This window comes from Rhinolophus ferrumequinum, chromosome 6 (genome assembly GCF_004115265.2).
Source record: "Rhinolophus ferrumequinum isolate MPI-CBG mRhiFer1 chromosome 6, mRhiFer1_v1.p, whole genome shotgun sequence".
Lineage (NCBI taxonomy): Eukaryota > Metazoa > Chordata > Mammalia > Chiroptera > Rhinolophidae > Rhinolophus > Rhinolophus ferrumequinum.
Genome location: NC_046289.1, coordinates 10131008 through 10157007, shown reverse-complemented (window position 1 = coordinate 10157007; position 26000 = coordinate 10131008). Strand labels below are relative to the sequence as shown.

General features: G+C 51.2%; 1 protein-coding gene across 1 annotated transcript in view; it reads left to right on the top strand.

Annotated features, from left to right (window-relative positions):
* Positions 1–3215: 3215 nt before the first annotated feature.
* Positions 3216–26000, top strand: part of RIN3 (Ras and Rab interactor 3) — a 111220-nt gene continuing 88435 nt past the window's right edge. The window contains exon 1 of the mRNA XM_033108117.1: positions 3216–3581. Coding sequence (XP_032964008.1) covers positions 3538–3581 — 44 coding nt within the window. The 5' untranslated portion in view covers positions 3216–3537. The remainder of the gene's footprint in view (positions 3582–26000) is intronic.

Genomic DNA, 26000 nt, shown 5'->3' with positions numbered 1-26000 from the left:
AGAAACCCCAGTGAGGCTGGGAGTTGACCTCTTAAAGGTGACCTTCCCCTGAAAATTCCCACACTCCTCCTCCGGACTGAGTCTATTTGCTCTCACCTGTGTGGAGGGAGGAGGAAGCTGAGGAACATGTGGAGGTGAGAGCCACCCCATGAGGACCCCAGAGATGCAAACCAGCCTCTTATGCTTTAGGGCAATAAGCTGAAGCATTAACCTCTTCGTTCCGATGGTCCTGCCACAGTTGGACATCCTCTGGACCCACCCAGGAATGGAAGATGGAGGGAATGGGCTGCAATCATGGAGAGCCTGAAGCCTTTGGATGACGACTAATAGAAACCTGACTCAGATTATCTTTGAGTTTTCAAAACAAAGAAAAGAGAAAGGACTGCGTTGGTTCTTGCAACTGAGATGTCTTATGGTACAGCTGGCTTGAAGCATATCAGAATCGAAGGCCTCAAAGGATGTCACTAGGGCATAGTCTCTCTCTGCATTACTTTCCTCCATCTTGGCTTTCTTCTCGAGTACAATTTTACTACATGGTGTCCCAGGTGGCTTTTAAGCTGCTCAAGTTTATACTCTCCCAGATTAATGCCAGCTTGTAGTAGGGGGAAGACTGCTGGCATTTCCTGACAGTGCCAACAAAAAGTCCCAGGGAAGGGTCTTCTTGGCCCAACTTGGGTCACATGCTCATCCATGAACCAATCACTGTGCCTGGTAAGTGAAGGGCTCTAATTGGCCAGACTAGACTCATGTGTTCCCTTTAAAATGGGGGTACGGGATTGTCATCTCCACCTGAATCAAACTGGGGAGGAGTAGCTCCCAAAAGGGACACTAGGTGGTGAGGTATTGTTAACAATTGAAGGGCTTGTCCTGTGTTTCTCAGCACTGGCCCAGGGAACTGAAGGAAACCTTTATTTGGGGAGAACATGGAAAAGAGGGGTTACTCACAGTCCAGATCATCCTAGAAGGGCCTGAAGGACTGTCTGTCTAGGTGCAATAGTTGTATAGACCTCATCCCTGGGGCCCAGAGAGGTCTGGGAGTGGCCTATGGGCTTGTTTTAGCAACAGCAAAAGACCGATAATGGAACCTAGAGCGAGTGCCTTCTTGCCACATGTGTACTAATCACTTTTACAGATAAGCAAGCTGAGGTACTAGGAAGTGACTTGTCTGAAGCTACCCATCTGGCAGTTCCCTGGGGTTGTTTTTGAACACATGTCTGTCCTCATTGCCTGTGTTCTCAAATAGGGAGCTACAGTCCTGTCCAGGGAGATGTGGAGAAGCTGATTCTCATCTAGGGAGGAAACAGTTTAGCCTCTGGAGGAAAGGAAAGGTGAGTGGGGTATGGTTATGAAATAATGAGGGGATCTATAGGGATCTGAACAGAGGAGGAAGTGGGGTGGCTGGAGCAGTCAGGGTGGCTTCCTGGAGGCAATATATTTTTAAATAATAGTTTGAGATACAATTCACATAACATGTAATTCACCCACTTAAAGTGTAAAATTTAATGTTTTTTAGTATAGCCACAATGTTGTGCAACCATTCCCACAATCAACGTTAGAACATTTTCTTCTCCCCAAAAAGAAACCCTGCAACCATTGGCAGCCATTCCCGTTTCTCCCCTCTTTCCCTAGCCTCTGGCAAACACCAATTTACTTTCTGTATCTGTGGATTTGCCTATTCTGAACATTTTCTTTTCTTTTCAAAATTTCATATAAATAGAATCTTACAACATGTGGTCCTCTGTGATCGGCTTTTTTCACTTCATATAATGTTTTCCCGGTTCATCCAGGTTATGGCATGTATCATCAGCATGTCATTCCCTTTTATGACCTAATAATATTCCATTGTATGGATAGACCCCATTTTGTTTATCAGTTCATTAATTGATGGACCTTTGGGTTGTTTCCACTTTTTGGCTATTCTGAATAATACTGCTCCAGACGCTCATGTACAAGTTTTTGAGTGAACATATGTGTTAATTTCTTTTGGGTGTATACCTAGTAGTAGAATTGCTGGGTCATATGACACCTCCACGTTTCACCTTTTCAGGAACTGCCAGACTGTTTTCCAAAGCGGCTGCACCATGTTACATTCTCACCAGGAGGCTGCACTTTTATTGTATTTATGGATATGGATTCTCCTCTAACTCTGCCAGACCAATTTGGTGGACATGTCTGGAAAGACAGGGAGGCGGGTGTGAGGGGAGAGCAGTAGGGCAAGAGGCCTCGTGAGGTTTTCACCAGAGCCCCAGGGTTCAGAGCTCTCTGCACATCAACCTACTGTGCGACAAGGCAGCTCCTCTCTTTTAATCTCAGTTTCTTCATCTATAAAATGAAGGTGTTAAACCAGTGGGTCTCAACTGGATGATTTTGGCCCCCAGGGACATTTGACAATGTCTGGAGAAATTTGTGGTTATTACAAGGAGAGGGTGGTGCTACTGGCATCTAGTGGGAAGAAGCCATGGATGCCGCTAAGTATCCCACAATGCACAGGACCACTCCCACAACAAAGAATGATCCAGCTCCAAATGTCAATAGTGCCAAGGCTGAGAAACCCTGCACTAGACGGAGGTGAATCCATAGTGTCCAGTCTTGCCCGGTCACTGTGAAATGCTCTGAGGGCATCCTGGGCTCAGGAGGCATTTTTGAGTGTCCAGGCACTCTGAAGAGGGGCCTCTCCGACCCACAGGAGTTGCTGTGGATGTTGTATTTGTGCGAGCTGACTGGCTTTCTCCCTCTGCTCCCATCTAGGTGTGTACGCAGGATAGGTGAATTGGATGCCTGGCTTGGCGATGAACAGACTGCCTTGTGGGGTAGTGAGCTCATCGTCAGTGGAGGCATCCAAGAGGAGGCAGCGTGTCCAACTGTCAGGGATGTGGAGGAGGCGCCCTGTTTCTGGTCTGGGGCTGCTCGTGGGCGATTTTGAGGCCCCTTCGGGCGGGAGGCAAGGATGTGGCTCCCTGTGCCGCGAGTGCCCTGGGCAGAGCTCTCGTCCTCCCCACCTGCCCGTCCGCGGCCGGCGCCCGCAGGAGCAGGGAGCGCCTTCCTTCTACCTGACTCCTCGCCAAATTGCAGACTTTTCTCTTAAGTTTCCCTCCGGGCTCTCCTGGAGCCGCCCGGCCGCAGCCTCAGTCCGCGGAGGCAGCACCCTGCGGTTGGGCGCCCGCGCCCGGCGCCTCGGCCCAGCACCGCCCGCCGCGAAGCCCGGCCCCGGGGGCGCGGCCGCCCGGGCTTCCGTGTGCCCCAGGAGGGCTCCGGGCCGCGAGCCGCTGCCGAAAGGCTTTTGACAAAAAATCCCTTGACCACCAAGGCCAGCCTCTTCCTGAAAGACCCGCTCGCTCCGATACAGGAAGTAGCAGGGAGCGAGCGCCCAGAGCGCGGCGGAGGCGTTGGCTTCCCCACTCGGCGCGCGGCTGCGGCGGCGCCCGCCCGGCCCTTCCCGAGGGCCAGCGCCAGGGGCATGCGGGCGCCAGGGGCATCGCGGCCCGCGCCGCCCGGCGCCTGACCCCCTCTGTTCGCTGTCCGCGAGCTGCCAGCGGCATGATCCGACGGGCCGCGCCGCCCGCGCGCGAGGACCCTGCGGGGTAAGTCCGGGGCGAGCGCCCCCTTCTTCCTGGGTGTCCCGGGACCCCCACTCCGCCGTGTCGTGGCCGCCTCACCCCACTTCGCCGTCCCCGAGAGTACTTGGAGCTCCCGAAGGAGCCCCAGCCGCGGGACCTCGGGGTGCCGGGCTGAAACGGAACCCCTGGCTACGGCCAAGACCGGACCCCCATTTCTGCGCGGGAGGGGGCGGCCCTGGTCACTGCAGGACCCCGAGACTTGGCTAAACTTTCAAGCTCCGACGTCGCTCGCTGGAAAACCAGCCCGCACGTTCTGCGGCTTGGCGGGCGGGTACAAGAAGGGCGTCTCTACCTGTCAGAGCCCGGGTGGAGGGAATGTGTGGACGTGGCCCCGTCCCCAGGCTCCTGTCCCACCTGAACTTTGGATGCAAACACCCGCGGTCCAGGTCCCGCCGGCCTCCCGCACCCACCGCTCCGCCTTCGTCCTCGCGTGCATCCTCCGGCGCTGTCACCCGCCAGGACGTGGGGTGGAGGACCGGGGTCACCGCAACTTCGGGTGCCCGCGGCCCAACCGCTGACCAGCTCGCCTTGAGCCAGGACCCACTGGGATCCCCTCCCCCTCTCCTCTGTCGGGTCCGGGGCGTAGACCTTCGGACTGGCCTTTGCCAAGCCTGGTGCTTGGGGAGGGAGCAGGACGCGCACGGACTTAGCTTGGCCTGCGGCATCCCGGGGAGAAGGCGCTGCTTGGAGTGCGTGAAGCCGAACCGGTTTGGGAACCGGGGTTTCTAGAGTCTAGTTTCATGTCTCCCACCCCCAACCTCGCAACCTCGGACATTGGGACGTTGCTCTGGGTGTGCTCCTGCAGAGGTTCCCTCGCCCCACCCAGGCCAGCGGGCGTCCCGGGAAAATTTAAGGAGGCTCCAGTTCGCAGGCAAATTCCTGGGAAAGACTCTTAGAACCTTTCTGGGTGCCTAAGTGTACTGGCGCTCTGGGAGAGGCATTCCCGGCTTTTTGGTTTAAAAGTCCCGGGTCTACTTCTGTGATGGATATCCAGTGGCTTTCTGGCCAAGGTGACCTCCGCTCCAGGGCCTCAGTTGTCCTCTCTGTAAAACAGGAGGGTTGGGTCGATCTTGTGCAGTCCCGAATTGAGGGGCAGCTGGAGGTGCCTGCCTCCCACTCTGGTAGAAGGGGTGACTTGGAGGGGCCATTAAATTCATCTAGATCTGAATGCCTCTCTCCTCCCTGCCCCACCCCCATCGCCATTCCAGCCCAGAAATTCCGCCTGCGTGCTTTCCCTTGGAAGTGACCTCTGGAAAGGCAAATGCCATCCTGTGGGAGGAACTGGGAATTCCGTGGAGGACAGGGCCCCGCTGGGGGCAAGTATCTGCCACACCCAGTATTGCCGGGTGGAGCCGAGGAGGAGCTTCCCTGGGAGGAAGGGGCTGTGAACTGCCGGGGTCCTGACCTCTCCAACTTCCCATTTTGTCCCCAGGGGTGACCTAGCCTGACCCACTTCCTCTTGCTTTTCTTTGTTCATTTCTGCGCCAGTTATTTAACCGCTCAGTGCCTCAGTTTACTGATCTATAAATTGAGGATGAGTAATAGTAACTACCCCTTACAGTTGTTTTGAGCATTAAATGAGATAATGCACAGAAAGAATTTTGCACCTTGGCCTTAGGGTAAACTCTTAATAGTTGTTATTACTACTCTTATGTTGAGTGTAATCCCTCTGTTTGCCAACTGTTTAACCTTGGACAAGAGACCTGGTGGGTTAACAAACTGGATCAGTCAGGCCTTCTTAGAACCGTGCCTGGCACATCCTGAGTGTTAGATGAATATTGATTTGTTGCTGAAAATGTCACTTTATTTAAGAGGACCTTTTCAGTTGGAAGGGTTCCTAGATAGTATCTTATTTAACCTTGTACTGGGTACAGGAATCCCTTTGACACCATTTCCGAGCGGTCCTTGCATACACCTGCAGTGACAGAGAGCTTGCCACCCTGCCTGGCTGCAGCCCTTCTGACAGGCAAATACCTAAGAAAGGAATTCCTGAACTTGAGTTACAGTCTGCCTCCCTCTAACTTCTACCATCTGAGATCCTGTTCTCTCTGGAGCCCAACCCTTATTGACTCTCAAATACTAGAAGGCATTTCTCAGGTGCACCCCCACATCCTCTGTTCCCTGGGCTGCACACCCACCTGTGTTACAGTGCCCAAAAATGATGAGGAGCAATCATCTATGATCCCTCACCCCCATGCCGCCCCCACACCCTGCTGGGACCCCTGTCCTCAGCTGAGCTCAGCTTTCCACCTGGCTTCCCAAAGCCTTCTTCTTCCTGCTGGCAGGAGATGGGTGTTCAGAGTTCAGACAGCTAGGGGAATGCCTTCCTCCCTCACTCCCCAGGGGCTAGGATAGTATCACGTGGGTGCCTCCCCCCTGGAATAGGAGTGTGAGGATCTTGGCAAGCAAGCTCTGTCTATTTCTTGTGGGAAAAAGTTGGTTGGGGAGAAAGAAAATGCAGGCAGGCTGCTTATCAACAAATAGTGTCTGTATTAGGTGGAGACGGGGCCCAGCATTAAACCAAGCCCCTGCCTGCTTACAGAGACAGAAAGTCACGGTAAAGGGTGTGGGGAACCCAGGGGGTCTGCTCTGGAGCAGGTGGTCAGGGAAGGCCACCCCAAGGAGGTGGCATTTAGCAGAGGGGAGAGTGAGGCAAGACAAGACCTGGGGAGATGCGCTTGGCCAGCCGGGCGCTGCAAGGCCAGGGAGGCTGGAGTGGAGTGTGGAAAAGGGTCGGAAAAAGCCTGGTCAGGTGGGGGAAAGGCTTTTGGGACTGCTCTGAGTGAGCTGGGGCCACCTGATTGGGTTTGGGGCTGTACTGAGGACAGACTGTAGGGGAAACAGAAGCAGAAGCCGGCAAACCTGTAGGAAGGCGCTGCGGTGGCTGGGAGAGGGGCCCGGTGGCCTGAATGGAGTGGGAGTAGAGATGTGAGACGATTGAGTCACAGGATGTGCTGGTGAGTTGGAAGTGAGGTGGGAGAGAGAGAGGCGTCCATCCGGGAGGATTCTGGGGAAGCCGGGACAGCCGAGGGGCCAGATGCCGAACTGTGTGCAGGGGTCCCTCAGAATGTGTGCTCTCAGCGCCCACCCTTTCATGTGTTTGATAAATTGAAGGTGTGCTGACGATTTCATTTGAAAAAGAATTCCACTCTTGGAAAAAATCTGGCCATCGCAGACCTAATCCAATCCCCTAATTTAACAACAAAGAAGACGAGACCGGAAAAGAGGAAGGGCCTTACCCAAGGTCTTGGGAACTGGCGGTGGAGCTGGGCCTAGAACTCCGAGCTCCTGAGCCTGGGGTCTGCAACGGGCTGCCTGGGCAAGGCCCCAGGCTGTGGGAGAGCCCTGGCTTTCTATCTCATGCCTGACGTAATGCAGGGTTCCACTAAACACATTGAGGGGACCCCCTCAAGAACCCCAACCTCTAAGCTGAGACCAATGATGAATTCAGGGTCCCAGCTCCCAGCTGCAGCTCTGCCCACTGACCTGGGCCCCCCTGCTTTCAGGGGCTAATGCTCCCAGGTGGTCCTGGCTGGGTCTCAGCGAGGAGACCCATCCCCTTCCAGACCTTAGGAGACTCTGGCCCACAGGCGTGAAGGGTTACCTCAGCAGCTCAGGCCTGCATTTCTGGCCCCTGAGAAGCCGCAGTATACACACCCTGGGAGGCATGTAGGAGTGCAGGGGGTGGGGGTGCAAGGTCTACTTGGGATGTGGGAGTCTCAGCACACTTGTCCCTGAGGCCTCCTTCCCATCTCCTCCACCACTTGATTGATAGGCCCTATCCTGGGCCTGGGGCCCTGTTTAGTGATCTTTTCTGAGGCAGCAAGTGTTATCAGCTTAAATCATAACGGGGACACCTGCATTTTAATCCAGGAGATCAGGAAATCAAAACCAGAAACCAACTAAGAATAGGTGTGACATTTGAGGGGGGACCTACCCCCAGGCGCCTCACTTCCCCCTCGGGCTGCTCTGGAGCTCCATTTTAGAGACAGGAGTCTGAGCTGGCCTGTGGCACCTCCCAGCCATGGGGTCAGAGCAGAGGGAAGGCAAGAATGTGTGACAGTCCACCACAAACTCCATCCTGCAGACCCCCGCAGAGTCCACTGTCATGACGAGATTCCCCCATGAGTGAGAGTCGTCCCTCAGGCTCCTTAGTTCAGGTCACCCAGGCAGTGACAGTTGAGCAGAACTGGGTAGGCAGCAATGAGGAGGGGAGGACAGACTTGGAGGAGAGGAGAGCCTGAACCAAGTCTTGGAGGTGGGAAAGTGCAGTGTGGGACTTGGGAGGGAGGGAGCCTGCCCTTTTGTCATGAGATAACGGGTTTGAGGGAGAGAAGGAAGTTTGGGCCTGAGAGAGAATAAAGGAAAAGGGAAGAGTAAGAAGGGGGCACCCACAGGGGTTACTCCAGGGTCTTGGGGCACCTTTGTGCCCAGAAAGAGCTCTAACATAGGGGGAGTGACCCAGAAAGGACCCAAACTTCCTGGGTCCCCCCACACACACATACACCATCTGCCCTCCATTAGGGAGTCACCTTTAGAAGGGAGGGAGGGGCCAGGAATCAGCTTGTTCTTGGCAAGTCAGCTTAGAGACAGTGCTGCTCTGATGGCCAGTTCTAGAACTTTCCGGTAGATATAACTACTACCCTGAACCTGCTGTCTATCCTATGACCCAGGGTTGTCCAAAACATGGGTGTTTTCTTTAAGATTGGAGCTAAGGATGAAAATCACAACTTGAATGACTTTTCTAAACTGTTGGTCTCCCCTCCGTCCCCTACCCCCACCCCCAAATGAGCCCTTTGTGTTGTGTGGTTCTTGCTGATAGGGACAGGAGATAGCTGCTCCAGCCACTCTTGAGGTCCCTCAGGGCAGCTGAGGAAAGAATCATGTCCCCTCACGGCCCCTTAATCACTCTTAGGTGCCAGGACCTCGTATTTAAAAGACCCCTGGAGGACTCCCTGCGCTCCGGCTCCGTACCATTCTAGTCCTGCATGAATCCAATGCACAGCTTCACTTCTGTCCTCCTTGACATGCAGCACTGCCCACAGCCTCCTCCAGTATGGAACAAGGACGGTGGCTGGCCACCCAAGGAACTGAATAGGGACCCCGCAGAGCCCCCACTACCCTCATTTTGTCCTCCCCAGCTGAGCTCCCCTCACTTCCCTGGGAGAGAGGCGGGGAGAAAGTGAAGGCAGCTCACAAACAGATACTGCACCCTCGGCCAAAAGAATGGAGTTAGCTGGGTGTGCAGGTCGGGGGAACCCTGGCTAGGTCAGCGGGTCCCAAACGCAGATCTGTGGTCCACTGAGGACCTAGGAAAATACGGGTGTTGTTGTTGTTGTGTGCGTGTGTGATGTGTGGTGTGCGTGGTGCAAGTATCAGCCAGGGCTGACAGACTATCTTTTCTCAGACAGAGCCGTCCTTTATTCTGAGATTAGGTCTTTTTGCTGTATTAAGCCTCTTTTCTTTTATGAAATGATGGGTAAGGTGATGGAGGTTGGTAGTTTTTAATGTCCTTTGGCGCAGCGAAAGGTTGCTGAAGGAAAGCCTGAGGCACACGGCTCTGGTTGTTTCAGTGGAGTTTACCCATTTGTGCCCGTTCCCTGCACCATTCTGTGCCTGTCCACTGCCTGGGACCTAATTGTATTGTCCTTTGCTTATTTGGAAGATGCTTGGGGACATTAGTAAGGCTGGAGGATATCTTTGGGGTCCCCTCTGGTGTTTTGGGATCGTACTCTAGGAAGCAAGTCCCTTACTCTCTGGGCCTCAGTTTCCCCATTGCAATGAACTCAGTGATCTCTAAGGTCCCTGTTCGGTCTGACATTCAGTGGTTCCCCGAATGACAGGCCAACAGGCAGTAGAAGCTGGTATCCTAGAGCAATATTGGAGTTCTGGGGATCGAAGCACCTTCGGAGATGGGGCCGCACTCTAGGGCAGCCTGTGGAACAGTCTAGAACATACTAGGGTACACTTTGATAAGAAACAGAGACCCTCAAAGGAGACTTCTGGGTCATCACCCTGACCAAGTGCCTGGAGGGAACTGTTTTTTCACTGCTGTGAGTTAATTTATTTATTTTCCTCCTCAGTTATTTGTTTGTTTATTTTATTAAATGTATTGGGGTGACATTAGTTAATAAAATTATATAGGTTTCAAGTGTACCGTTCTATAATACGTCATCTATATATTGCATTTTGTGTTCACCACGCAGAGTCAGTTCTCCTTCCATCACCGTGTATTTGACCCCCTTTACCCTGCCTACCCACCCCTCCTTCCCTCTTCCCCTCTGGTAACTACTAAACTGTTGTCTGTGTCTATGACTTTTTGCTTGTTTGTTTGTCTTGTTCATTTGTTGCTTTCAGTTTTATATTCCACATGAGTGAAATTAACACGGTTCTTGACTTTTTCTGTCTAACTTATCTCACTTAGCATAATATTCTCAAGATTCATCCATGTTGTCACAAATGGCAGTATTTCATCTTTTCTTATGGCTGAGTGGTATTCCGTTGCATTTATGTACCACATCTTCTTTATGCAATCGTCTGTCGAAGGGCACTTCGGTTGTTTCCTGTGAACCTTGGTCTTAGAGAGGATTTTATGAATTTGACCTCCAAGGCAAGGAAAATAAAAGCAAAAATAAATGACTGAGACTATCTCAAACTACAAATCTTCTGCACAGCAAAAGAAACCATCAACAAAGAGGCAACTCACCAAATGGTAGAAGATATTTGCAAACAACACCTCTGCTAAGGGGCTAATATCCAAAATATATAAAGAACTCACAGTTCAACAACAAAAAAACAAACAATCCAATTAAAAAATGGGCAGAGACCTGAACAGATACTTCTTCCAAGAAGACATGCAAATGACCAACAGATACATGAAAAAATGCTCAACTTCATTATTAGGGAAATGCAAATCAAAACCACAATGAGATACCACTTCATATGTGTTGGAATTGCTATTATTAACAACACAAGTAATAACAAGTGTTAGAGAGGTTGTGGAGAAAAAGGAACCCTCATACACTCACTGCTGGCCGGAATGTTAATTGGCACAGCCACTATGGAAAACAGTGTGGAGGTTCCTCAAAAAATTAAGAATAGAATTACCATATGACCCAGCAATCCCTCTTCTGGGTATCTACCCAAAAAATCTGAAAACATTTATCCATAAAAATATACGGTATGTACCCCTATGTTCATTGCAGCATTATTCACTGTGGGTTTATTGATGAAAACCTCGTTTTGAGAAAAGTGCGCCCTTTTGGGGATCCCACATTGGAGAAAGGCCACTGGCTTCCTGGTAAAACTTGCTGACGAGATGGCAAGTTGGGAAGATCACGATGCAATGGCCTCTCTGAGGTGGCGCCTACTCTGGCCATTTCATGTGGGAGCTGTGGAGATGCTGAGGAGGTCGCAGCCTCCGGCGCAGGGTGCCTGACTGGGAGGGCTGCCCCGGCCAGGGCGCTGGAAAGACGAGATCTGACGGAAGGCTCTGCAACAGACAGTAAGGCTGAGAGCTGAGGGAAGGGGCTCCCTGCTTCTCCTCACAGCACACCCAGTGATGCCCTGAGATAGCCAGCCTGTCCCTGTAGAGGTGGGGGCAGCTGACGATGCCGTGTGCCTCCCCCGCCACACACACACACACTCACACATACAGTGTTATAAGGTGACACCAGTCCCTTCCCTCCTGCCAGCACGGCCTCGAAGGAGAAGGAAGGGGTGTGTGGGTCCAGAGGAGCCCTTCCCTCAGCCTGGCTGTCCACCAGGCAGTGAGGTAGACATTACTGACTCCCTACCTGCATGGGTGTCAGCCCTGAGCCTTTGATTGAAGAATCTGGAAACCACCAGCATGGCCACGGCCTCTGGCTCTCCCGCCTGCCCGTAAGGCCTCTGTGTGGTCTCAGGCTTGTCTCCTCTCCTCAGAAGTGGGGCTTGGAGGAGGCTGCCCTAATGGCTGAAACAGCTCTGGTGGTCAGGAGCTTCAAAAGTGGCAACAGAGCCCTTTACCTCCATCTTGCCAGCAAACCCTAGGGATGCCCCTACCCCAGTCGGTACATGTTTGAAAGAATGAACCAGCCCGCTACGAAATGTCAGTTCCCTTTTAGAAGAAATGGCCTCGGGAGCGGTTGTGGTCAGGCCTGTTGCTGGCTGTATGCACAGCCACAGAAGCACACTCAGGCCACATCCTATGGGGTAAATGCACCAGCCAGAGGGCAAGGCCCCCTGCATCCTCTGTCCTGGGAGCTCCCCCAGAACCTGGTGCCACCCAAACCTGGAGTCCAGGGAAAATGAGTCCAGGAGAAGGAGGCCAGGGAGGGGACCTCGAGCTGGTTGGTGAGAGGCTGCCCTGCAGGGCTCTCCTACTGGACACCTCCCTCCATGAAGGTGGCCCCCATTTTGTCACTGACTCTCGGATCCATATCAAAGCCAAGAATATTTGATTCCCTAGTTAAGAGATGGGACCTCAAATGGCAATCAGCAGCCCCACTCCTTGACTGACATTCAATACGAGGTGTCAGGGCTGAACAAAGAGCGTGTTTTCTGAAGACAGAAAGGGGGTACGGTGGAGAGGGACAGGCCAGCAGAGGGAGAGGGGACCACAGTGGTAGCATACAAGCCTTCCCTTCCTGCACAGGTTTTCCCAGGGCTAAATTGTTCCCTGGGTCAATAAGTGTGTTTCTTCACCCACCTCCAGGGAGAAAGAAATAAAGGCCTTTGCATCTGAAATTCACAATCAAGTAGTCTCTGGCTAAGGGAGCAAGCTGTCAAGAAGGAATTCACTGGGGACCTCTTTTTCCAACGTCCATGTCCCCAGATTCCTTAATCTCAATCAGTGTCAGCGAGTGGTACTGTGAATGTCTCTAGGGTTATTGCAATTCAAAGCCAGGAGAGCTCTCTACCAGTGGCAGCATTTGTTATGCTTGCTTCTTTCTGCTCTTGACATTTTTGACAGAATATCTATCTAAAATATATTGTGTGATTATTTTCTCAACAAATGTTTTCCTCATCCATCCTCACCCATCCATCCATAGATCCACCTATCCATACACCCATCCATTCATTCAGCCAGCCAGCCATCCGCCCACCCATCCATCTGTTTACTGAACATTTGTTGGACATGTAGGAGTTTGCAGTTTATCTACTAGGGCAAATAAGAAAAATATGCACATAATTAAAGTACAGGGCACTATATAAAAATGTGCTGAGGCTCCATTACACTTGGCAGTGGCGAGCAAGGAGGACCCCCTGGCAGAGGTGGCATCTGGATTGGGTTTTGAAGGATGAGTAGGATTTTAACAGCTGAAATCAGGTATATGCAGAGAAGGGATCCCAGGTAGAAGAAAAGCACAAAGCGGGAAAGTGGGGAAGAACACGTTGTGTGTGGGAGGAGCTCTGAGGAGCTTGGCTTGGGGACAGAGAGGAAGGTCCGGTGTGTGGTGGGTCTAGAAAGGCTAAGTGTCCACAGGGCTACAGGTGGGAGAGTTTGGATTTTCCCATGGTGGTTGAAGAGCACAGGTCTGCTCACCCTCTTAGAGCCAGGAAGCCCTGGGCAAGTCCCTGCACCTGTACCTGCCAGGTCACCTTCCTCCTCCTCCCCCTCTGCTGAGAGGAGCCAGGATCCCTCCCTCACAGGGTGGTTGCCATGGTTACAGGAGAGGATGTTCTTAGCTATTTGGGCTGTGAGACCAGTTAGGGGCTGTTACCTGTATGTATATGGTGTGTGTGTGTGTGTGTGTGTGTGTGTGTGTGTGTGTGTGTTTGTGCTGTTGGATCTTCTAAAAAAATTATTATATACCTGGAAAAGTTCACATACAGACCCACAAAAATAGTGAAATTTAAAGTATCAAACACCTTAATCTCTTTGAGGCTGCATCCAATCTAAGTGTGTGTTTACTGGATTTCGACCTTTGTGTGCACAGTTTTGATCTGTGTGTATATGTTCCTTTGTGTTCCTCTTTTTTCACTGAGTGTTATTTCCTACGTGCATTTCTACATGCCATGCTTGGAGCATATCTTTGGTGGTCTCATCGTATTGTGATCGGAGTTAGCGTAGACATGTGTCAACTTCTTTCTAAGTCCCCTCTGTGTTAAATGAAGCTCCTGAAAACTTATATGGGTCTAGGGTTTGGGACCATTTCTTTCAGATCCAGCACCATCCTGGAGTATTTGAGTTCAAGGGTGAAGCAGAGTCTGTTGATTGGCCCCTGAATTTTACTTGGGTGTAAATTTTAGCTGAACACTTCCTAATTTCTTTGCAGCTAGGTGTGGCCATGTGGTTAAGTTCAGGACGGTGAAATATAAGTGGGGAGTGCAATTTGCTTGGAGATGTCCATAAAGGGAAGGGGCATGCCTTTCTCTCCCTTCCTCTTTTTTGTTAGCTGGAATGCAGATGTGATGGCTAGAGCTGAAGCAGCCATATTGGACTCTGAGGTGAACTTGAAAGGGAAGGTATGCAAGGTGGAGTGACAATATATTAGTAAGGGTTCAGGACATGTTGGAGTATCATCCCAGCCCTAGACTACTTACCCAGACTTTTGTGTGAGAGAGAAATATATACCTATCTTGTTTAAATCACTGTTATTTTAGATTTTCTGCCACTTACAAACTTAATTCTAACTAACACAGAAAGTTTTATCTCTTGTCACATAGCACCAGATTATACACCAGAAGTACTAAAGCTGCTTTGCAGGATTACCTGCAGGTCTATTTCCTAGTGAAAATGGGAGAGGAGGAGTGAAGAGAGGCAGTTTTGCATCGACTAAGGCTCTTATTTCAAGGGCTAGATTGCAAACATTTTTTTCATATTGGGTGTTTTTTGAGTTTTAGGTTTTACTAGAAGCTTCAGACTAGTTATTCTGGTTTGAGTTTTGGCTCTTAAATTCTGTGCTTTGACGGGGCTAAATGTTCTGTAGCATGGCTACCAGGTCTCTTCCCTCAGCCTCAGTTTCCTCATTTGTGCTGGAGAATTCTCCGGGGTTAACGCTTCCTGAGCCGATGTTGTGTGGCTCCTTCTGAGACTGGGTGTCCCACCACGCCAGCACAAGAAAGGCCAGGGCCCACTCTGTCGCTGCTGGCTGCCACCGTTCGTTCGTTCGTTTGTTCATTCGTTCGTTTGTTCATTCGTTCGTTCATTCATTCATTCATTCACCGCCTCTTTATCGAACACTTGCTGGGTGCCACACTGGGTTTGTGATGACTACTGGCCACTGGGGGTCTTGAGTGGTCACCTCACCTCTCTGCCTGGCCTGGGCAAAGGTTTGTCCTGGCCTTGACTTCCCCATTCCAGGAATAGCACAGGCTCATTTGGAGCCTGTAAGAGCCTGCTCTGAGCTGCCCTCCCGCAGCCCAGGATTGCCCCTGGGCATGGAGAGGCCCTTGGAGCTGTGGCTGCGTCTAAGAGGTCCCTGGGATGGGCAGGGATTGAGCAGAGTGGGCTGTCTTGAGGTGCTAGGCAAGTATCCCTTGAAGTGGTTTGAAATGCAGTCAGAGGTCTTTCCACAGGCCAAAGTTGCCCCCATTCCTGGCTCTGGCATCATCAGATGTCAGAGCTCAGTGTTGCTCAGGAGACCCTCTAATTCATCCCCTGCTCACAGGTGAGTCTGTGGCTAAAAGAGGGGAATTCGTTGCCCTGAGGTCTCACAGCTGAACCCAGGCTCTTTGCAAGGCTGTGCAGATGCCTAGGCTGCTTTTCTGTGTGAGGCACTAGAGATGGGGGATCAGCTTATACTGGCTGCCCCTCCCTCCAGCCTCTAGAAAGTTCTGAGCTCTTTTCTGCCTCAGGGATTAAACACATATGACCCACTTCTACCTCCTACAAAAAGCCTTCTAGGCTCTCAAGCCTCCAGGGCTGTTACGTACAGTTGTGCAGGTTGTTCACTGCACAAAGGCACCTGGCTGAGAGAGAAACAAGTGGGGGCTGAAATTTCATTCTCTTGCCAAGCTGTGTGTGATACCAAGTGTGTGGAGGGCGGTGCAGGACTGACCTGCTTCCACAGGGAGCAAGCGCCTTTTTTCTAATTTACACAGAGGCAGCACATAGGCTCTCAGAGCCCTCAAAGCCTCACTCCTCACGTCTGTCACAGCATGTTCTCTGTCTGTAGCCCCACTAGACTGTAAGCTCCCGAGGGCAGAGAGAGGGACTCCTCCTGGCAGGGTGTCATTGGCAGATGAGCACTGTGTTGGGCACGGAGGGATGGACTCAGAGAACACTTGTGCTGAGCGAGAGTTGTAAAGCCTAGAGGGGAGTGTCCAGCACCGGGCTTGAAAATGTTTGTCAAATGAATATATGGCAGGGTAATGCCAAGGACAGAGGCGAGGAGGGATTGGCCAGGACAGAGGGTCTCTGGGAGAAAGGAAGGGGCCCACTGGGAGTCCTGTAGCTTGTGGAGGGGGCTGTGGGCTGTGAAAGCCTGAGCAATAGAGGGAAGGGGTGACTGGGCAAGCTGTCAAGGTTAACTACGGGGGGGAGACCCTAAGAGCAGAAGCGGTGGCCAGAGGAAGCAGAGACACAGCGGCCTAGCCCCCGGCCTGTGTCGGGTAGTTGCCCGAGCCCCTGAACCCTTCCCCAGCCCTTAAGACCCCCCAGCACAGTGTCGCAGAGGCCCGCTCTGGCCAGAACAGGGCTGCTCCAGCAATGACCCAACCACTCATCCTTGTTCCAAGGACCTTCAGTCCTTGGGGTACATAGGAGTGACATGCCATATGCTGTGTCGCCAGGATGCAAGACGGTCACCTGGAGTGCGTGGGTCCCCAGCTGGCTGAGGGGGGCCCTGCTTAGACTAGGGCAGCGTCTGGGTGAGCTGTCCTGGGGAGGTGAGAGCGGAGCTGAGCGATGTCTGGGAGTTTCCCAGGTAACCGTGGGGTGCGGGGGTGAGCCAGCCTGGCTGTGCTGGGGGGCTCTGCAGGCTCAGTGTGCATGACGTTTGCACTCTGCATGGGTGGAGGTGGGATGTACGGCAGAGGCTCTAAGGCTGTATCCTGAAGGCTGTTGGGACTGAAACAGGTTTGTTCCCTCATTTAAAACAAAACTATCTATTAGTTTCCTAGGGCCACGGTAACAAAGTAGCACAGACTGGGAGGTTTAAACAACAGAAATTTATTCTCTCACAGTTCTGGAGGCTAGGAGTCCGAAGTCAAGGTGGCAGGCAGCGCCACGTTCCCTCCGAGACTCTGGGCAGAATCCTTTCTTGCCTCGTCCCAGATTCTGGGGGCCCCAGGCAATCCTTGGAGTCCCTTGTCTTGCAGCTGCTTCACTCCAATCTCTGCCTGAATGTCTGGCCATCTTCTCTCTGTATGTCTATCTCTGTGTCTTCTCTTCTTATAAAGACTCCAGTCATATTGGATTAGGGCCCATCCTGCTCAGGCATGACCTCATCTTAACTAATTACATCTGCCACGACCCTATTTCCAAATAAGGCCACATTCTGAGGTCCTGAGGGTTAAGACTTCAACATATCTCTTTGGGGGGGTACAGTTCGACCCACAACAAGCTAAAATTTACATAGAATAAAATTCCCCCTTGGAGTGTGCTTTCAGACACATTTTGGCAAACAGAGACAGCCGTGTAACCACCAGGACTATCAAAATATAGAACAATTCCGCCTCCCCTCCAAAATCCCCCTGTGCCCTTTTATAGTCTGCCCCGCCCCCGCCCCAAACCCTGGGAATCACTCATTCCTCCTCCATCCTTAAGTTTTGCCTTTTGCAGAATGCCCGTTAGCACGCTGCCTTGAGAGTCTGGCTTCTTTCACTTAGCTGAATGCATTTGGGATCCGCCTGTGTTATGCGTCTCAGTGTGGTGTTCCTTTTATTGCTGAGAGTATTTCATTGTGTAGATGCCTCCCAGTTTGTTTCTCCGTTCACCAACAGCAGCACATTTGGGTTGTTTCCAATTTGGGGCAATTACAAATAAAGCCTTGGCAATATTTGCCAATGGAGAATAAGTTTTTGCATAGGGAACCACACGGGCCAGCTTGCATTCAGGTTGCTGTGTAAAGAAGGACAGGAGGGGAGGGGAACAGGTGGGGAGACCGGAAGGAGGCTACTGCAGGGGTCTGGACAAGCAGTGATGGTGGCCTGGACTAGGGTCTCGGCAACGAGGACGGGGAGATGCTGGGGTGCATCTAGGAGGCAGAGTGGATGGAACCGGGTGCTGGATCAGGTGTGGGCCATGGTGGCAAGGAGGCCCCCCTGAGTGCCTCCCCTCGCCCACCCTCCCATCTCCCAGGGGAGGGTGGCTATTGTGGCTCAGAATGGCTGTCTGGACATGTGGACGTTGAGAAGTGGAACAGTATGGTGTAATGGTTAGGGGTGTGGGCCCGGGAGTAAACTGTCAGGGTTCACGTTCCTCTCTCTGCCTCAGTTTGCTCTTCTGTAAAATGGGGCTGATGATGGTTCCTAATTCATAAGGCTGTTGTATTACATGAGTTAATCCATGTAAGGAGCTGGAACAGAGTCTGACACATACTAGGTGCTTAAGAAATGTGCACCATGGCCCATGACTTTCTGAAGGGCCCCCATTCCACACCCTCACTCCTTTAGCAGTGAGCCAGTTTGTGGTCCCTCTTGTATCTCTGTGGGGCTGTGGACGCACCTTCATTGGGGCCCCTCCTGTCCCAAGTCTGCCCTGACTTGCTGTGAGACCTTGAGCTGGCTCCTTGCCCTGCCTGATCATTGCTGCCTCCACTCAGTAGGGCTCTGTTCCACCAGAGTGGGGGTACAGAGCCCTACTGTGTGCTGGGCTCTGTGTGAAGCCGCACGTGGCACAGCAGCCCCACTTATGGCTGTGTGACCTACTCGTGACGCGATGAGGGGAGGCCCAGGTGAGTGGCTCTCAGGACACCCCCAGGTTCTGGGGCTGGCAGAGGCTGCCACGTGCCTCGTCCTCCCTTTTTCCTCCCAAATATGCCTCCTGCCTCCAAAAGGAACTGACTCCGGCGGCAGTCTGGCAGCCTCAGCAGCTAAACGGTCGTTGGTGAGCTGGGGCCTGTCCTGGGCTCCACGAGGAGGGTGTGGTGGGTCCTGGTTCAAATGCCACAGCAGCTCCCAGTGTCTGATGGCGAGCCCCGCTATGAGACCAGGGTTCACGTCCAGGTCGGCCACGACGGCTGCCCGCCTAACGAAGGGACATTTACAGTCAGTCCTCGTTATTTACAGATTTGGTATTTGCAAATTCGCCTACTCGCTAAAATGTATTTGTTATCCCCGAACTGTAGTGCTCCAGGGGTCACTTGCAGACGTGGCAGAGTGATGAAAAATTAGAATCTTCTCTCACACAATCCCACCTGAGGCCCCAAAAGGTAAAGCTCTGCCTTCATGTTCCAGTTCTCATACTTGAAACAAGTGTCCTTGTCGGGCTTTATTTCGTGCCATGTTTTTCACAGTTTTATGCTTTTGCTGTTTGAAGTATCCCACAAGCTTTGTGCTGAAGTGCTGCCTCATGCTCCAAAGGCGAGAAGGCAGTGAACGGCCTGGCGGGGAGCGTGCGTGCGTGACGAGCTTCACTCGGGCACGAGTGGCAGTGCTGTTGGCTACGAATTCAATGTTAGTGAATCAGTGATATATACTCAATAAAATGTCTTGGAACAGAAACACACAGAAGACAGGGTTACGTACTGATCAGTCGACATAAACGTTGTGACCGGGGGCTCGCAAGAACCTACCCCCGTGTTTTCCCCAGAGCGATGGTTCAGAATTCACTACTTCAGTATTAGCGGCGACTTTGTAGAACGGAACTGCCCCAAATGATGAGAGGCGGCTGTGTTGGCACCATGTGGATGATTCGGCCGCAGCTCTCGGACGCAGGAATGTCTGCACGTCCACTCTCAGGAGCGCTTTCCTCTGGCTTGAGAGGTGCCGGTCTTACGTAGGGTCCTTCTTTAAAGTGCACGTATCCTTGCACGTGCATTGTCACTCTGCTCTCCGGGCCTTGGTCCTCCCTCCCCTCCGGTGAAATTCAGTCCTTGCCAAGGACAGTTCCCAAGAAGGGGAGTAGTCAGTGCTGATATTTCATATCCTGTGATTCTAACAGAACAATCTTTGTCGGGAGCCGCATATCGTTCAAGACCAGTAAAAAGCGGGGATTCATAGATTTGACACGAATAATGACAGTGATTATGTCTCGAGGGTTTACTCCAGGCCCCTTTGCTAAGAGCTTTTTCTGTTAATATTGTCACAGTCCCACGAGCCTGGGGTTGGTTACAGGGCCCAGTTTACAGACGAGGAAACTGAGGCACAGTGAGGGACTCAAACGAAGCTCCCCATGATCAGCAGCAAAGCCAGGACCCAAATCCAGGTCTCTTGGAATCTGGAGCCTCTGTCCTTAGCCCCAGAACCCCCTGCAGCCCCATGTTGCATCACAAGGTTGTGGCCCTGCTGCTCCCCTAGGTCCACGTGTGCCTTTATCCTGGGAGGGCTGCTGCTGCAGCCTGCCCCAGTCTTCCAGTGCCACTGAGGGGGTGGCCTCCCAGCCCCCTCCCTGAGTCGGCACTATGTGGATGGACCAAGTGAACAGCCTGAGAGGTTCAGGAAGGCGTGTCCAGCCCCATCCAGCGGTCTCTTCTTGTCTGCTGGCCGAGTCCCACCCTATACCCGCTGTCCCGGGAGTCACCGGGGAGGGATGGTGCGTGCCTGCCATGCCTCCACACTGCTCCTCGTAGCTTCTTCCGTTCTCCCCACCCCAGTGCCTCCCGGTAACCCCTAAGGGTAATGAGCCGGTGTCCTCACTTCCTCCAGCGTCCTGCTCTTGAAAACTTAGCCCCAGTAGAAAACTTCCCTTACGCTAGGGCCTGAGGGACTGGGCTGTGCACACTAAGTCTGGGGGGGGCATGGGACGTACATGGTAACAGGGAACAAAAACCTGAAAGGAATGCCGCCCTCAGGGTAGGATTTCAGGCAGAGGTGGGCACCCATTTGGGTTGTCGAGGTGGGTCTGGGCCCAGGCGGCAGCCAAGGCCGGGCAGCATCAGGCCTCGTTAGCTGCAGGAGTGTACATGACAGCTCATCCCCCAGTGGAGGAAATGCGGTCACCACAACTGTTAGGTGGGTTGCAGGGTGACTCAGTGTCACCAGGGGTGGAAGGAATGTGACGCTACAGTAGTTTCCTGCGAGGTGCACGTCGGGGCTTGGTGTCCACAGCCTGTGCCAGTGGGAGGGCCGCTGTCAGGAGCCACACTGCATTCAGCTTCTGAGTCCTGGGCCGGCTCTGTGCCTGACCCCCACCTCCAGTTTAGAAATGGGGGTTCACTTTGTCAAAGCACATTCCCCCACAGCTATGGTCATGTGTTACCCTTCCAGCAACCCTCTGAAGTAGTGGGGCATGAGTTTCCTTCCACTTATTTCCTTTCTGAGAAAACTGAGGCCCAGAGAGGGAGAGAGACTTGCCCAAGGACACACAGCAAGCCTGTAGCAGAGGCTAGAAGAGACCCCGTCTCCCTTTCCAGGGCAGACTTTTCTGCACCACTCAGAGGTGTCCAGGGTGAGTAATGCCCGCAGGGACCGTTTATCCAGCCATTGCTAAGGTCTGGGTGCAGCAGTCCATGCTGTCCTCACAGCAGTTCTCGGGGGTCTCTACTGTTCTCAGTTTCATTTCAGAGACATTGAAAGGCCAGGTTTGGAGTGGAATTCAGTCTGGCTCCCAGACACCAAGGACAAGGAAAAGAGAAATCCCAGCAGAGATCCAGCAGGCGAGGCCAGAGTGGGGGTCCGGAGGCCCCGTGTCTCCCCTTCTGGGGTGAGTCATGTCCACCAAGGTCTGATCTCCCCTCTCGTCTTCTGCTCCTCAACCCCAGTGTCAGGTGGGGAGGAGAGAGCTGTGATCTCCTTCCCTTTTCCCCTACATGGTAGGGAAGCACTGAGTAAGCAGCGGGCAGGGCCAGAGGCGCGGGTCACAGTGGGAAGTGTGAGCTGCGACGTGTTATGGGTACTCCTGGAGGAAGGGAGGCTGACAGGGGCAAAGAACACCCCCCTGACCCCCCTGCCCACCCAAGCCGTCTGAGCCTCCTATTTTCTGAGCTTGGTCCATCCCTGGGGAGGAGAAGGCAGCAGCAGAAGGAAGGTGGGCAAGGACTCTGGGAGCCCTGTAGGGACCAGCCCAGGGAAGATCAGGCCGGGATCCTCATGCAAAATCCAGACCTGAGAAGGCCAAGACCTGCAGCCAGCCTCGTGGGGCAGCTCCTGAGAGACGGGGCCCGTGAGCGCTGGAACAGATGACCAAGAGCAGAATCTCCTCTCTTGAAGAGCTTTCCAAATAGGCTAATGGCTGATGGAATAACACTCTGCATGCATATGGTTTTCCTTTTTATCATTTTTTTTCTTTCTTTCTTCCTAATTAAAAACAAATCCCACACGTAGTACATGAATTCGCACACACGGAAGAGATTTAAACAATAGAAAAGCCTAGACCTGCGTTGTCCGATACATTAGCCACTAGCCACATGTAGCTATTTTACACCTTAAATTAATTAAAATGAAGGAACAGCCACACGAGCCATATTTCAAGCACTCCACAGCCTCAGGCAGCTAATGGCGACCACATTGGAGAGTGGAGGCAGAGCAGTTCCGTCATCGCACACAGTGTTTTTGGACTGCACTGGCTAGATCATAAACCAGGGAAACTCTACCAGCCGAGAAATAATTTTTGGAATCCGTTTGCTTCCTTTGGACTTGTTTTATGCATTTACGTATGTCTGGGTTTCCACCTGTCCTCAGACACAATTCTGTCTGATCTGCCCAGCCGCTTGGCCCTGTGGGTTTGAGGATGTGATTTCCCATTTTTTTTCCAGATGAGGAAACTGAGACTCAGAAAAGGTAAATGGGTGACAGGGAACGGGAGTGTTAGAAAAGATTTCTTCCCGAGGGACAGAGGTCCTTCCTCGTGGTTTGTCCAGGGTGGCTGAGGTGCAGCCAGGCAAGGGGCTACCGTGAGCGTGTCCAATTCCAGCACTTTCCACTAATGTTGTATGTGAGGGAGAGACCCCGACCAGCAAATTGATCTTCGGGAAGTCTCACTCCTAGGCATGGATGCGTCCATTTTTATTGTTTCCTCTGAAATGTTCACCTGTTATTTTGTGATTTTCCTAACAGTACACACTCCGTGTAAAAGTGTGGAATGTACAGGAAAGTGTAAAGAAGGAGAAAGAAGTCACTTCACCTGAGGATTGACAATACATTAGCCACTAGCCACATGTAGCTATTTTACACCTGGAGCATCCTGGTTCCTGCACGTCCTCCCCAGCCATTGGTCGTGTTGTGACAGCCATGCCCTGGGCCCTTGCCCTTTTAATTCCAGATTCCTTGCTTCCTCGTGATGTTGAGAATCTTCTGGTACGCTTTTTGGTCATTTGGGGGTCCTCTGGGTGAAGTGCCATTTCAAGCCTCATGCCCACTTTTCTGTGTGTTGTCTTCTCTCTTCCTTATTGGTGTGTACAAGTTCCGCGTAGAATCGGGTTCCGAGCCCTTTGCCAGTCGTGTGTGTTACAAATATCTTCTCCCACTCAGGGCTTGATCTTCACTCTCTTATGGTGTCTTGAGGAACAGGAAGTCTTTATTTTAATGGAGTCAAATTCATCAGTGTTCTTTTTAAGGTGTGTGTGTGTGTGTGTGTGTGTGTGTACTATTTAAGAAGCTGTGTTCCATCAGATTATGAGGATAGTCTTTATTTTCTTCTAAAAGCTTTTTTGTTTTGCTTTACACGCTTAGGTATAAGCTTTTTGTATAAATTGTGAAGAAGGGGTCAAGTTTCTTTCTTCCTTCCTTCCTTCTTTCCTTCCCTCCTCCCTCCCACCTTCCCTCCCACCTTCTCTTTCTTTCTTTCTTTCTTTCTTTCTTTCTTTCTTTCTTTCTTTCTTTCTTTCTTTCTTTCTTTCTTTCTTTCTCTCTCTCTCTCTCTCTCTCTCTCTCTCTCTCTCTCTCTCTCTCTCTCCTTCCTTCCTTCCTTCCTTCCTTCCTTCCTTCCTTCCTTCCTTCCTTCCTTCCTTTTCTTTCCCATGTGTATCCCTAGTTATCTCAGCGCATTTTGTTGCAAATATTGTCCATTCCTCAGTGTTCTGCTGTGACCGTACATGAACCAAGTGACTATTTCTGGACTCTTCTAGTCCACTGGCCTATGTGTCTGTCCCTGCACCAATCCCACACCATTTTAATCACTGCCACTTTATAATAAGACTTGATATCCAGCCAACAAAATCCCACCCTCTTCTCCACATGGATTTTCTTGTCTAGGATTTTCTTGCCTTTTGCATCTCCACGTGCCTTTTCACAGAACACCTTTGGGACTCTTACTGGGACTGCCCTGATTCTGCAGGTCAGTTTACGTAGAGTTTATACCTTGACAGTATTGAGTCTGCCGCTCCATGATCAAGTTCTACCCTTCCATCTCTTTATTCTCATGTTGTGTGTTTATAATGTTTAATATCACAAGCAGGCCTCTGGAATTTGGCAGAGTGGTTAAGAACATGAACTATAGACTCAGAGACTGCCAGGGTTCCTCTGCTACTTACTAATTCCTCAGCCTTAATGATTTGCTTAGCTTCTCTGTGTCTCAGTTTCCCACTCTGTAAAATGGGAATGATAACCAGCGTCCTTGTACAGGGTGTTTTAAAGGATTCACTTAATTAATGTACGTCAAGCAGCTAGAGAAATGCCTGGCACTCAGAAAGTTCTGGAAACATTATTAATTTATTTTGTGTAGGTGATGTATTCACAGGATTCAAAATAAAAGTATAATTTTTAAAAAGACGTACAGTGAAAAAGGTCTTCCCAACTTTGTCCCTCGTGGGCCTATTCCCACTCCTGCCCCACTCGTTATTATAATAGTTTCTTGTGTCTTCTCCCAGACTTTTTAAATGCAAATACAAGTCATCTTTTTTTCCAACAAGGGAGCACAATATGCTGTTCTGTACTTGTGTCTCTTAACCACAAATCTTGAAAACCTTTCCATATCAGTGCATAGAGAACTTCCTCATTCTTTTTTTTAAAACAGTTGCATAGTATCCTTTTATTGACCTGGTCCCTTTACAATGTACATTTAAATTGTTTCCAATCTTTTCCCATTATAGGCGGCGCTCCAATGAATCCAAGAGTATCTTTATCCATGCATCATTTTGACATGTGCAACTATACAGACCTGTTATCCCAGTGCGTATGTTCGATTGAATATCTAAAATGGTTTTCTTCGAAAGCCCCAAATGATTGAATATTGCCAATTTCATGCAGTACTAATATTTTCTGAACCACTCAATCGTTTATAAACATTGACTGAATACCTATTTTGTGCTGGACTTGAGCACACACCAACACTGGAATGTAGAGTTAGGGCAGGGGAGGAGACGGACCTGTGACAAGCGGTATTGTTCACTAGTTTGGGACAACTGTGCGTCACATTGTAGTGAACATCTTTGTCCATCAAACGTTATTTGCACTTCATCACTATCTCTGAGATAGATGCTAGAAGGGATATGACCTACAATGTACAATCTTAGCCCAAACAAGAAAGAGACCTGCTTGTACAGAACCCAGCTCAGTCCCACATCTGAAATGTCCTTAGTAAGAACCTTTCTTTTATCGAAGTTCCAAATTGTTTTAATTATTTTTTGTGTAGGTGATGCAGCCATGTGGTTCAAGTTCAAAAGGTACAAAGGGTGTAGAGTGAAGCGCCTCCCTGTCCCCGACTCCCAAGGGCCCCCACTCCCCGTCTCTTTGCAGAGATGGCCTCAGCTCCTCTCAATGTACATTTGTCATATATATGCCTGGGGCCTTCTCATTGCCCTTGGTGACCTGGATTCTTGTGTCCCCTCTGCCTCCAGCTTCAGTCCCGGCCAAAAAAGGGAGGGAAATGTCAGCTGCTCTTTATGTATGACTAGTACTGTAATTATTATTATGATAAGTCTAGAGCGGTGTCTGGTCCATAGTATATGCTCAATAAATACTTATTGGATGAATGAATGGATAGTAATAACATCACTGAATGTTTGCTACATGCCGGGTACTATGCTGACCTCTTTACAGCAGTCCCACAGGTAGTAATGCTTATATTTCCCGTTTTAAATGTAAGGAAATTGAGGCAAAGAAATTCTTAGTCACTTGCCAAGGTAACCAAGCTGGGGTTCTAATCCAGGCTGTCTGGTTCCCAAACCCAGGCTTAAACCATTGGTCAGCACAGCCGTCCCCATCACTCCAGGTCTGACTGCACACAGCACTGGGGACAGATTTGTACCGTCGGTCGGTCAGGAGTTGGGTGCGGGGAGCAGTGGGGGGATGTCAGCAGCAGGCGCAGGCTGAGTCAGCTTAGGGTAGGGTCAAGGGGCGGGCTGGGACAGGGAAAGAGGCTGCAACCTGTGAGCCAGAGGGGATTACAGAGGGAGGGTGGGGGAACTCAGCCCAGGT